Genomic DNA, 14,199 nt, shown 5'->3' with positions numbered 1-14,199 from the left:
TCTCAATAGAAAGCAAGAGAAATGCATCCTTTGGTCACCTAGTCTTGGGTGGGATCTGTTGCTGACAAGAACAGTCAACAACATTATATAGGTGCCAAGGCCACTAGAACACAGGTCCCCCACCAGAGTGGAGTAGTGGCTGTATACGGTGGGCTACCTGGGAAGGCTGGAAAGGCTCTCTAGTAAAGCTTGTGGGCGGATGTGCATAAACAGCCCCCTGAATTCAGGGTCCTCATTATGGAAAAGCTTGACCTGAGGTGGCTACATGTCTTGCAGAGATACCAACAGCAGAGAAGCCCAAGCCAAAATCTGTCCTGACAGAAAGACCTCAAGTTTCTTTCTCCTGACTGATAAGATCTTCTTATCCAAATTCCACTAGTCTGAGATAAAAGCCCAGTAGGGGTGTTCCCCCACAAAAGGTGAGCAGCCTTCTCCCACCTTCAGCACTCCTCACCCTGCCCTGCCAGTGACTTAGGCCTCCATTTGATCAGAAAGGGGGAATATGTGGCTATAGTATGGCAGGTTGTGATGTATACTGCATGGACCACACATGTTTATTTTCCTCTATTAAAATATAAATCTTTACTGTTCCCATGTTCACATTCTGGACTGGTAAAGAAAGGGTAGAAATGAGTTATGACCTTGAAATGGTAGGCTTGAAATGAAGTATCTTGCTTCCACAGACATGTTCTTCTCCTCTAAGCCTAGCTTTTCCTGGGAACTGCAGTGGTAAAATTGATCAACTTCTTCTTTTAGAATAGTTGATGTACCAAGGAATGCATAGAGTCTGTACCCAGCAGACAGGCAGACAGTACCTAGTGCTGAATGCACTATATTTTTTATTAAAAAAATTACAAACTCTGATCTTTGCAAAGGTGAGCTTCAGCTAGCTGCAGCAGTCATCTTTGCAAAGCCTCCTTCCTCAAGCATTCTGGTACAGACCAGTGTGGAGGACAGCTCATACCCACAGGACACAGTAGGAAGAAGTGCAGCTCAGAGCCAGGCAAAGTATGTTTGGCAGCTCTTTCCTGCTTCCCTCAGCACTGAGTGCCTGGTACAGACCTGTACCTGTTACATCCTGTTACTCAATAATGGACACAAAATATGTAAGCAAGGGCCTGTGCCCCACTACTTGGGCCATGAAGGAAGCAGCAGGTTGCCTATGAGGGCATGCCTGGAAGGTAAGGGGTATGTAGGACACTTAGGGCACATGCAGCACTGACCCAAGCTCTGGCTTTTTCAGAGAGGCCAAAAGCTGCTCAAAGGCTGAAGATGCAGCTCAGTGATAGAGAACTTGCCTAGCATGTGTGAGGTTCTTGGTTTGCCTTAACTCTAGAAACAGAGGGACTCAAGCCTAGAGATCATGGTGGCCAGGACTATAGCCCACTAGGAATGCAGGGGAGAGTGTGCCAGAGGCTACCACTGGTCAAGGCCAAGCCTAGAGGAGTACTCAACACTAGGTACTGTCTGGCTGTCTGCTGGGTACAGACTCTATGCATTCCTTGGTACATCAACTATTCTAAAAGAAGTTGATCAATTTTACCACTGCAGTTCCCAGGAAAAGCTAGGCTTAGAGGAGAAGAACATGTCTGTGGAAGCAAGATACTTCATTTCAAGCCTACCATTTCAAGGTCATAACTTGCTTCTACCCTTTCTTTACCAGCCCCAAACACTGTGGCTTGAACCACTGGAATGGAAGAAGCAGGATGCTCCTTATAAATCTAGAAAGGTCTGGACAAGCTAGAGTGAATCAAAGCCAAAATTCTTGCCTCAATCCCCACTTCACCCCACCGGGTCCCTCACCCCACACATGGTAGAGAGAAGCTCACAATGACAACAGCATCTATATCAGTTAACAGCTGCATGGGGCACAAGACAGAGATGATCGGTCTTGCTTGTCCAAGAGTAAAAATAATCTGATTTTTAGGATCAGTAATGCTGTATAATAGTGTAGAGATGATAAATTACTTATTCCTTCCCATTCTAAATTTCCTACAATGTTTTCTGTCAGTTTACAGAGTGTTGATATTACCTGGGGATAGCAAAAAACTACTTAATGAGAAGGCAGGGCAGTGGCTTCAATTCCAAAGGGGAAGGTATAGGTAAATCCATCTGGCAAGTCCCCTGGTTCCATATCTCTTACCTGATGCTAATCGGGTCACTTTTTCCACCTATAACAGGTGTGGCCTCATCCCTTCAAAGGCTAGCATGGAGTAGAGAGCTGGATAAGGCCTCACCTCCTGCTCTGTTTCCATTGCCACCCCTGCAGGTGAGCTCCCGAATCTTAATCTTCCCATCTAGGATCAACACAGTGACTAGGCTATCATCCCCTTGCTCCCATCCAGTTCACCTGGAGAAGGCAGCACAGGATAGTGGCTAAGCCTGACCTCAGGCAAATGAAAAAATTTTAGGTTCTTTTTTTTTTATTTTATTAGTTATTGATAAACCTTTATTTGTTTATATGTGATGCTGAGAATTGAACCCAATGCCTCACACATGCTAGGTAAGCACACTACCACTGAGCCACAACCCTAGTCCCCCAAATTTTAGGTTCTTCACCTGTAAAATGGAAACAGTCATACTGCTTTCTTCCTAGGGTGATTAAGAGGACCAAATGAGTTAAAGCAGTGTCTGGCCCAGGACAACCAAGAATAGAGTTGTTGTTGCTATTGTTTGGTAAGCACCTGCATGCCTGGCTCTTGCCAGACTGGGAAAGTTTTCAAAAATCCATGGCTGATCAGCTAAAACCTTAGAGTAGCACAAGAAATTCCCTGACCTGCCTGTGGTCTCCCAGCAAGCCCAGAGGTGGGGTTCTGCCCACTGATTTCTACAAAAGGGGTCTGGGGATCCTAAGAGTGCTGGGTATATCCTGGACTTAAATCAGGGCCTTCTGTCTAGAAAAGGAGATTTTTTTCCTAGAGCCTCGATGTGATTTAGACTAAAAAGAAAACACATTTTTGACATTTAGAATCTAAGGACTTTTTTTTAAAATAACCATTTACCAAGGGAGAAAAAAAATAGGGCATACTGACATTGTGGACATGGCTTTCCCAGGCAAGGCTATGGGGGTCATAGTAACAACAACAAATGTCACTGAGCACACATGGTGCACCAGGCTCTGTGCCAGCACCTTCAGGAGCTGCCTTGTTTAATGAGAACCCTGGAAGTGGGCACTGAGATCACTACCATCTTACAAGGAGAACAGTGGAGGCCCAGAGAAGTGAGTAATTTGACCAATCAAGGTCCTACGGCAGTAGCTAGAGGCATAAAGACAGAAGCCAGGCTGGACCCATGGTCTTCAGCTCTGCCGAGACTGCTACAGGACACCAAAACAGTTCTAATTTACTGACTTAGGTCTTCATACCTCTTTCATCTGTGGCCCCCTGAAGGTCTTTACCAGTTGGTCCTGTTTGGGCACTGAGCATGGGCAACCTCTTCTCTGCATAGGGTTTCCGGGAGCCTTCCAGTGAGCTGGTGGGCTCGTTAAAGAAGTCCTGCGTTGAGCTGGAGTCTGAGAGCGCCACGGCTGTGCTGTCCTGGCTTCGGTCTGGTGGGGAGAAGGAGGGAGAGAGGGCGGGAGCATGAGTCCACACCACTTCTAACATGGAGAGGCCTCCCCATGGTGAAATCTCCCTGCCGCTCTGGAAACTACCCTGCAAAGGAGATGGCCTGAGCACAGCCACTCTGACCCTGCTGAATCCAAAATATCCCAGAGGCCCCTGAGCCACTGCCAAAGGCACCAGTCTCCACAGTCAACCTTCCTGAGGTTTCCCCAAACAGTGGTATTTAGTAAATGTTGTCAACAAGTGGTTCTGAGAAGTAAAAGACTCTGATTTGTAGCATTTACTGATTTGTTTGGTATAAATATTCCCACCATGACCAACTGTAAGCTATCAGTGTGTTATTGGTGAACATGGAGGTGGGAAGAGATGCATAGTAGGCATCATTATATAGTATTTCTATCATATAGAGATAATAGAAATAACATATGGGAAAGAATTAGGCAAATGTTTTTAACCTACTGTTAAAGGCCACGTAGGGTCTAGAACCAGAGTCTAGATCTCTCGGAGTCACAGACACAAAGGGAGCTTGTACTTATTTCCTGGCTGTTCTCCTAGGGTTTCTCTAGGGACTGGTGTGGGAGGAAGACTAAGGGTACGGCAGAATGTATATGGGTACGAGTACCCCCTTCTGGGAGTGCAGACTTGGAGGGAGGAGCAAGAGCTGCTGTGGGAAAGATCTGAGTATGACTTGGACTCTTCTTCTCTAAAGGTCAAAAGCCTCTGGCCATGGAGGAATGGCAGCAAACTTTGTTACTTCATGGTATAGGGGAAGGGCAAAGAAAACCCTCTGCCCTGAAGAAGGGCAGGAAACCTACTAATAGGGGAGGGGCAAATCACTGAGAAAGCCCCACCCCCAAGATGAGGGACAGAGAGGCTGCTTAAGTCTTGAGGCTGGACCAAGACAACAGAAAGCTACCCTTGCCCCTATCCCATAGTAGCAAGCACTGAGTAGCAAGAGAGTAGCCTACTGCAGAGAGCGGGCAAGAGCAGGCAAGAGCAGGCAGGGAGATTCTCCCTGAGGTGCACATGAAGTCCTAATGTGGAAGGTAGAACTGGAACATCTAAAAAAAATTTGGGCAAACTAGACCCACTTTAAGTACAAGGTAACACAAGGGGAATACAAAGCCAGTGGTGCAATTAAGATAACCAAAGCAAAACAACTTCCAAGCCAGCTCAACTTCTTATTAACCTAACTCAACTTCCCCTGATAGCCTAGAAACAGAAGAAGGAAGACCATTTCGAGCATAAATGTCATTTATTTCAGTTTATTGTTCCTTCACCATATCTGGTATTAAATATAAAAATTATAAGATACCTATACCAGGAAAAAAGAAAGAATGAAAAAAAAAGTGTTGCTAGGAGATAAAACAATCAATAGAACCAAACTCAGAGATGATCCAGATGTTAGAATTAACTCAGAGTAATATGATTCATAAATATGATTAGTATGTTAAAGGCTATAGTGGAAACCTAAACATTACCCCATGAATTGAGGGAGAATTTTAGGAGTGAGATGGAAATTATAAGCAAGAGTCAAATAAGGATGCTAGGGAAAATAACAACAAGAAAAAATGTTAACAGAGAAGAATGCCTTTACCAGACTTCTTAGCAGACTTGACGCAACTGTGGAAGGAAAAAGCAAAACTTGAAACTAAGTCAACAGAAATAATCCACTCCAAGAGAAAAAGTGGCAGAATGGGTGTTTCAAAAGAGCATATCCAAGAGCATCCAAATGATCTAACCCATTAATTGGGCTCACCATAAGAGATGAGAGAAAAACAAGACTAAAGAAATATTTGAAGACATGACTATAGTGCTTGGCTAGCATGTGCAAGGCCCTGGGTTTGATCCCCAGCCCCACCCCCACCCCCCAAAACACCATCAAAAATAATGAAAGATGGGGCTTCGGCTGTAGCTCAGCAGCAGAGTGCTTGCCTAGCATGTGTAAGGAACTGGGTTCGATCCTGAGCACCACATAAAAATAAACAAAATAAAGGCATTCTGTCTATCTACAACTACAATTAAAAAACATAATGAAAGACATCAAATTACCAAGAAGCTCAAAGAACACCAAACAGGGAAAAGACCTCCTGCACACATATTAAGAAAAAAAAAAAATCATATCTGTGCTTACTCAAACTGCTGAAAGCCAAAGATAAAAACTCTCAATGACTTCCAGGACCTCATGCATGCCAGACAAATGCTCTATTACTAAGCCACACCTCTAGCCCTAGACATTATCTTCAAACTGCAAATAAATAAATAAAAACTCAAAATTCTACATGAAGATGTAAAAATACTACCCCCCAAATGCAGGAGAAACAAAAGCTTTTCTTCAGATGAACAAAAACAGAGGATTTCTTAATGGTAGATCTGAGTTACAAAAAATGTTCAAGGCAGTTCCTGAGATAGAAAAAAATATGAAACCAGACAGAAACTTGGATCTACACAGAGAAACAAAGTTAACCATAAATAGTTAAAGTGACAGTAAATATATAAAAGACCTTTCCTCTTATTTCTAATTTTACTAAAATACCACACCACTTTCTAAACCAAAACAGTAGCAATGTGTAGGCCAGTAGGGTAAGTAAAAGCAAAATGAATGAAAACAGTCTAAAAGATGGGAGGAATGTAAGAACATTGCTCATGAAGAAGTACAGTATCTTTTGAAGGTAGACTATTGTTAGAGATGTATTCTGTTAACCGTAAGGCAAAAGCTACATTTAAAAAAAAACAGATATTATTAACAAATGAATAATAGAGATAAAATAGAACCATTAAAAAATTAAAGTGCTTTGCCTTGAACTTTCATCTGAAGGTGATGCTCAATGAACTAGGAATCAAAAATTCCTCTTGTGTTACTCACAAGTTGTGCGACCTTGGCCCTGCCTCATCTATAAACTGTAGTCACATATTTCTGAGCGGTCCATGCCATAGGCTTCTGAGGACACAGGAAGAAAGGTAGAGTCCCAAGACCCTCCAGCTCTATGCTTAGTTACTTTAAAAACTTGATATTGATGTTTTAGCACATACATCTGCTCTGCCCTCTTGGCCCATGTCTCATCGTATATCCAAGAGCTGGGGACAGACACTGTAGGCAGCACAATATAGTTGCAGTCTTTCATAGCTGCCTTTGAAATATTCACTGCTTAGTAACTGATGTGTCATAAGTATCAGTTGAGCTGCTAGAAAAACATGAATAGGGTATGTGAGACCCAAGCTGGGGAGCAGGGATCCAACTAGATAGACCCTCTCTGACTTACACTCAACAAGGTGTTCTATGCTTACTTGTGAAGCCACCTGTGACCCTAAGACTCCATAAACACTGAATGGGAGTTAGGAGCAGGTTTGTCCTGAAAAATTTCAAACCTTTTAAGGGGATCCCTTCCCTTCTCCCTCAGGAGAGGTGGGGAAGCTGTTTTCTGTCCCTATAAAAAGGAAGACCTGACAATAGAGACCCTTTATTCCAGAAGCCATATATGATAATTGCAGGAGCTCCAAATTTGGGGTCTCAGTCACACACTCAGACATAGGCTGGCTAAACCTGGCTGAATGATTTTGCTGCTTTAAAGTCCCTACATCATGATTTTTTTTTTTTTTTTTGTACTGGGGATTGAACTCAGGGGCACTCAACTACTGAGCCACATCCCCAGCCCTTTTTTGTATTTTATTTAGAGACAAGGTTTTACTGAGCTGCTGAGTGCCTCACAGTTGCTGAGGCTGGCTTGAACTTTCAATCAGCCTCAGCTGCCTCAGCCTCCCAAGCCACTGGAATTATAGGCATGTGCCACCTCGCTTTTTAACATGATTTTCATGGTCTCCCAACCTCTGCCAGACACACATGGGATTACAACAGGGGTATGGCCTGGTGCCTAGCACACTTGAATGATGGCTCAATGACCCATCCTGTCCTATAGCATTCTCTCTGGTCCTGACTGTGAGAATACTGATGACTTGGACAACTCTTGAGAGGCCTCAGTTTCCAAAAGATGGGAGAGGTCATACTCTTGCAGTTGATGTCTCTCTGAACATCAGACCAGGGCTAGCTCTCCTCAGATAGCACAAGACAAGCTGAAGTCACTGCAGGCTGATCAGTACACTCTGCAGCAAGCTCCAGGAAGCAAGCATGGCCAAGATGATCTCACCTACTGGCATGCTGCCCCACGAGCTCCCTGGTCACAAGCTGTTGGGCTCTGGGCCTAAAGGAATAGTCAGTTTGGTGGAACCCCAGCTGTCATCATTTTGAAAACCAAGAACTGGCTTAAGCAAACAGGTATTTAGTTCCAATGTTCTAATAATAATGCACTCTGGGGGCTTTTACTCCCTGAGGAGCAATAGCCAATTGAGTGAGTATTCTCCTGAACCTCCTTTTTTTTGTGGGGGAGGGGCTGCTGGGGATTGAATTTAGGGGTGCTTTGCCATGAGTTATATACCTAATCCTTTTTATTTTTGAGACAGGGTCTTGTTAAGATGCTGAGGTTAGCCTTGAACCTATGATCCTCCTGCCTCAGTCTCCTAAGTCACTGATATTATAGGTGTGCACCACCATACCTGGCCTTAGCCTCTTTTAAAATAACAACCATAGCTGGGCATGGTGGTGCATGCCTGTTATTACAGCAGCTCAGGAGGCTGAAGCAGGAGGCTCACAAATTCGAGGGCGGCCTCGGCAATTTAGCAAGATCCTAAGTAACTTAGTGAGACCCTGTCTCAAAATGGGATGTGGTTGGGATGTGGCTCAATGGTGAAGTACCCTGGTAGAATAAAATAAAATAAAATAATTTAAACACAAATAAAATAACACCCACAGCAGAGAAGCAGGTTACATGAGAGGTGAGAGACCCAGCAGTGACGGGACTGTAAATGGCACTTTCCCAGGCCCTTCCTGAGCCTCTAGACATGTGCAAGAACCCAGAACATCTAATTCTCTGACAGCCCCTGAAGCAGAGGCTGACACTGGCATTGTGGTGATTCTAAATGAGCCTTCCTCCCAGGGTGATCACAGTACCTAAGTGGCCCTGAAGAAGGCACTACTAATGGGTTAGAGCCACCATAGTTCTGAGGTGCCACTTGCAGGTCACAGTGCTAGAGCAGAGTTGATGAGGCAGGGGCTGTGCATGCTAAGGGCACCAGGCAGGCTTGGGGAGCAAGAGGATAGGGGAGGTGCTAGCCAAAGTTCCTACCAACCCTTGGGGTAGAGGCACCATGAGACACACTGGGGACTTGCAATGCTTCAGAAATAGAGAACAAATGCATTTCTTCAAATGAGAACCACCATTTGGACTCAAGGCTCAAGGTTCAGTTTCTCTCTGCTCCTTTAAGGTCTTTATTGGTCTGATAGGGTGGGCACAAGCTAACTTAAAATGATCCTTATTTTTAAATACCAAGAAGCAACCCAAGGTGTGACACCAAGAAGTCAGCCACTCAAAGGAAAACCAAGTTTCTTTTCTTTTTTTTTTTTAAACACCAATAGGGTAAAAAAGATGAATCAAATGGTTCTATCTATTTACCTCTACCTCTCCAGGGAAATCAGACCTTCTCTGACACAGCTGATTGAGGACCTCAGGCAGGTCAGACAGACAGGCAGATGGTGGGGGAAGTTTGCCAGAAACATTGCAAGCATGTGAAAAGGTCCTTCTTCCTGCCGTCAGCTGGACTGCTACAGATGGTATAGCTTAAGGACTGGGGTAAGATGAGGTAGGGAGGACAATGGAGTCATAGTGCTGGGAAGAGGCTCTTGGCAAACAGAACAAACTTACATCCTCAGAGATAAATGAGCTGGCTGGGCAGGCAGCAAGAAGGGCTATTTGAACTGAGGCATAAAGCCCAAGGCAGCCTTCACTTCCTGATGTGGGAAGCCCCTACCCTGGGAGGCTCCACAGAGGGGCAGGAGAAGATGCTGCTGTCCTTTCCCCACTCCCAGTAGGTTCTTCTGTGGGGTAATCTCTTAGGTCATCAGGCACAAACCACAGAAGGGCCAGTGTACTCAGGGAAAGCTAGAAATGGGGGGATATTTTAGGAGAGCAGGAGTAAAGACTCCTCTGGAGTGGGTCCCCACCCATCAGCTTTGTGCCCTTGAGCAAGAATTCACTCTCTTGATTCACTGAATAATTTCTGAACAGTTGAATTCAGCTTGCTCCCAACTAGGCAAGCTCTTATTGTCCATGTGCACTGGTAAAAGAATGTGGGGAGTATACAGGTGAGTGCAGAGGGGGAATTCTGGCTTGGAAAATACACAGACAGCTTCCACTTCACTGTGAGCTGAGTTTCCACGCCTGATTCTAGTCCCACCTCTTCTGTGAAGCTGTCCAAGTATCTAGGATTCTGGCAGCTAAGGTTCCAATTGGGATTGGCAAACAACTATGTGTGTTATGGCCTGAGCTGAGCACTCAGAAGACCAAGTGAGTCAGCCGATGCTTTGCAAGAAAACGATCCAAGTCTGGTGGCTAAGGCTCTCAGTTGTCTTACCTGGCCCAGCAGAGGCATAGCAAAGCCATAAGTAAGGAGACAGAGACAGGTAGTACTGTTATCTTGCCTCAGTCCCACCTAGAGGGTATGTGGAGGGGTCAGAGTGGGGATTTTTTGGATCCCTGGTCCTGAGACAAAGCAGGAGACCAACGGAAAGCCTTTTTGACATAGGCGAGATAGATGCAGCCCAAACTTCTCATGGGGTGGGTGGGTAGTGCCTACCAGGGAGACGGGTTCATTTAAGGAGACCCCCCCAGGGATCACCTACATCACAGCCTCGACTTTAGACTTACCATCTGAGGGAGGATTTATTTATGGAGCTGCCTGGAAGCCAAGAGGAAAGACAACTGGCACCAGCAAGCAAGCTGCAGGTTGGCGCTGTTCTTTTCAGAACATTCTTTTAAAAACCTGCCTACATAACTGCTCATAGTAGTTAATATTTGGGACAAGATTATAAATATTTGATTCTCTTACTGTTAATCAACCAAAACATTTCACATTGAAACACATGGGCCATTTCAGCCTTTCTTCTCTGAATCCTTAGGGGTAGGTGTAGGTGCCAGCTACCTCTGATTAAATGGCCTACTTCTAAACTCTGGCACTCTGCACTTCCAGGGTGGGATCCAAAGGAATGACAGCTAGCTATGAAGACAGAAGAACCTGGCTTGGTGACAGAAAGGCAGCCTGTCCCACTCACTGTGAGAGTAGGCTATGTTCTGAGTCTTCCTTCATCCAGGTTTGATTCAGCTCAAATTCCTTGCACATTCCCAGGACTCTCAGGTTAGCCTATAAGAGCTCTTCAGTTATAAGATGTGAGTCTCTATAGCATCTCCTTAAATATGTTTGTGCCATTTGCTCCAAGTATGATTGGCAACAGCTCATAGCCATTGATTATTTTTTTGGTATGGGGACTGAACCCAGGGGTGCTTCATTGAGCCCCATCCCCAGAACTTTTTTATTTTGAGACAGGGTCTTGCTAAGTTGCTTAAGTCCTCACTAAGTTTCAGAGGCTGGCTTTGAACTTGTGATCCTCCTGCCTCAGCCTCCGGGTTGCTGGGATTCTAGGCATGCACCACTGTCCCTGGCCATAGCCTTTGATTCTATAACCTCAGGTCAATTAGAGTCTGAAAAAAAATGTGTGGTTGTACCATCAGAGACTGCAGTGACTCTGACTAGTGAACACTAAAAAGATCACAGATGTCCTGCCAACTAGAAAACAATGGGTTTTTAAAAACCATAAACTCAGGTGGAATCAATATTTTAAGAAATTTTCAACTGAATAAAACCTATTGCAGTAGGTCCCTGCCAGCCAGCCAGCCAGCCAGCCAGCAGGAAAGGAGACAGCTACCAGGAGCAGGGCTGGCTATGTGGAATGGAAGTACCCATGGCAAGCTGAGGAGACTGAACAGATGCCAAAGAGAATAGACATCAAAAACCCAGGAGCCCTGAGACAGAGGCAGACACATGGCAGGCAGCAGGTGGGCAGGAAGGCATTATTGTGGAGGCCAGGCTGCACTCCAACCTCTCTGTGCCAGTGCTTGTGGGCTGACAGAGTAGCCCAGGTACCTGGAAGCCCCAACACATTCAGACAGTGGTGTTGGCCTGCTTGGAGCCTGATGTTGGGGGCATGGTCAGAAGACAGCCCCACTGTCTCTCTCAACCTGTACCTCAAGCCAGGGGAGACTTTGACCAGGGAGCCCTTGGCAGGCTTTACAGGTTTTCCCAACCAAGGAAGATGGGCAGCCTGCTCTGGACACAAATGGCAGAGGAGCAGAGGAATAGCTGTATCAGGTGAGCCAGTGCCCCATAGTCACCTGGTGAGCTTCCCAGGAATGCTCTTCTGATGAATGTTTACAGAGAGTCTGCTTGTTGTTGAGACAAAGAAAGGCCCTGTGATTGCATCATTCTTCTATCACCCTCAGGAAGAAGTTCCATCCCTCAGAGCTCAGCTGCTTTCTCAAACTCTCTCCTCACAGTCTCTTTTTCACCCATTCTAGTTATCATAGTGTCCAGACACTGAAAGACTCTCAACTTCCATGTTTTTGTTCCCACTGCCTGTAGACTTCTACCTATAGATCTTTCCTCCAGGAAGTCCTCTCAACCTGTGAACCCCAGAACTTACTCCTGCCATCTGCTGGTACAACCAGTGCCCCAAGAAAAATGTAGAGACTTGAAGATCCAACCTGGCAGGATAGATAAGGGTGCCCTCACCTTGGCTTTCTCCACAGTGCCCTCTTCTATGCCTGGCATACAGCAGCTGCTTAACAAATGCCATAACCTGCTATGGCCTGAAGGGGTTTTCAGAAAGGTATTTTCAGAAAGGTAAGAATAAGAGGAGACCAAGGGGCAATTGGCTCTGTTCTCTGACAGCTTTCCCAGTCTTCACAGTGTGGGGAATAAGCAGGACAGCCTGAGTTTCCCTGGGATTATCTCCCCCTTTGAGAAGGAGGGCAGTGTTCTTACCAGAAACTGACCTACCCTTGACCCTAGGAAGGGAGGTTGCTGGGCAGAGACTAGGACAGGCCTACCCTTTCAGGACTGAGAGCATTTTGCAGCTCCTGGCCTCTGCAGCCTGGTCTCCATGAACTATAGGCACAGAATGTTTTGAATTTGGTATTTTAGAGTCTGTTGCCTTTGTTGTTATTATAATTTTTTTTTATAAAACAAGAAAGAACAAAGCAATGGAAATATAGGACTAAGCCACCTGCTCAGCAGGTGGATGGGTGAGGAGTCAGGTAGAGGCCACAATTGCCTCTGCATCCAGCCAGAACTGGGAAGATGGGCCATCAACAGAAGCCAAGCACATCAAATGCACACTCTCCAAATCACAGGACCAGTGAATATGAAGGTGCTTCTGGTCATACGGGAAGCAGGGAGCCGGACTAAGGGCTGAGCATGCGGTCTGCACTGTTCCCTGAAGCGAGCCGTGACAGGTGCAAGCAGAAAGACAAAGCCTGGAGTACAGAGTGTGGTCAGGGTTAGGGGCAGCACGGGCAATATTGGTGAAGGCAGTATGGGGTGAACAGGTGAAGATGAGCACAGATGGCACACAACAGACGGTAACAACATGGTGGGTGAGGATGAATGGCCATGAAGGGAGTTTGGCTATGGTACCCAGGACTCTTGAGAAGGCCCACACCCTACAACCTGGGGGGCACAGGACAACCTCAGAGGGTCTTTGGCAATTGTGTTCATGTTGTCAGTGGGGTTGGGTGGGGTGCATCATCTATACCATGAATATCAGACCAAGTCTCCCACTCTTGTCCTTTCTCCCCAGGCCCTTCACAGTAAACCAATGCACCCCTCAGATATTGGCTCCTTTGACTCCTCAAGAAGGCCTTGTACCCCTGACCAGGCCAGGCCTCTCTGGGACAGGCAAACTTACCTCTTTGTGGCTAACTTTGGTTGTATCCCAACCCTTGGCTGTTTAATTGACTAATGTGACCTGTATCCTGTGTACCTGGCATAGTGCTGATAGAATACCTGGATGGATGTGACCATATTCTGGCCAAAGAACCACAGAGAAGGGCAAGGCCTCTGACCTCTGAGGTACTTCCTTGAAGTGGCATTCTGAAGTGACATACAGTAAGACAGGCAGAGGGTCTCAGTTCAACAGAGGTGCTACATATCCCAACGGCTAGCTAAACCAGACAAAGTGAAGGACCAAACCATCCTGGAACAACCCTGCTAACCTAGGCCCTCCTCTAAGGTACCTCCAAGTAAGAAAACACATTCAGATGGAATCACTCAGGTCAGCCTGGCACAGGGACTTTCTTGTATTAGCTTCATGTCTGGCCTCGGTATGAGACTCAGAGCTTGCACTCTTTTCAGCTTTGCCCCAACTAGTGTGAGTCTTAAATGTGTGTCTGCCCTCAGTTGATTTCCTCTCAGAGATACAAAGACACAACCAAGCCTGCAGTGTGGCTGTCAAGATGGAGATATGCTACAATCCTGTAGGCATCTGCTTGAAATCTGGCACAGAGTAAGCACAGTGCTTGTGGAGGGGCCTAATTACTTACATACATACATGCACATACACATACACTTGCACACCAACACTGCATGTAGGAGAGGGACAAAGGTTTCTTTTAAACATCTCCTTACCCTCTGTTTGACATGTGTAAATAACAATCACTGGGAGTCCCTTAAAGGTCACACCACTCTCCTCATA

At 45.7% G+C, this 14,199-nt stretch overlaps 1 protein-coding gene across 7 annotated transcripts in view; it reads right to left on the bottom strand.

The window, feature by feature from the left end:
- Window positions 1-14,199, bottom strand: part of CABIN1 (calcineurin binding protein 1) — a 138,863-nt gene that overhangs the window by 54,142 nt on the left and 70,522 nt on the right. For 5 of the 7 annotated variants that reach the window (XM_081288485.1, XM_081288490.1, XM_081288487.1 and 2 more), the window contains one exon: window positions 3,365-3,547. The exons of the other annotated variants lie outside the window; for them this stretch is intronic. In XM_081288485.1, coding sequence (XP_081144611.1) covers window positions 3,365-3,547 — 183 coding nt within the window. The remainder of the gene's footprint in view (window positions 1-3,364; window positions 3,548-14,199) is intronic. 7 annotated transcript variants of the gene reach the window in all.

The sequence above is a fragment of the Spermophilus citellus genome (genome assembly GCF_964194105.1).
Source record: "Spermophilus citellus genome assembly, chromosome: 3".
NCBI classification, from domain to species: domain Eukaryota; kingdom Metazoa; phylum Chordata; class Mammalia; order Rodentia; family Sciuridae; genus Spermophilus; species Spermophilus citellus.
The sequence above is the reverse complement of the archived record's forward strand: the minus strand, read 5'-3'. Positions and strand labels throughout refer to the sequence as shown.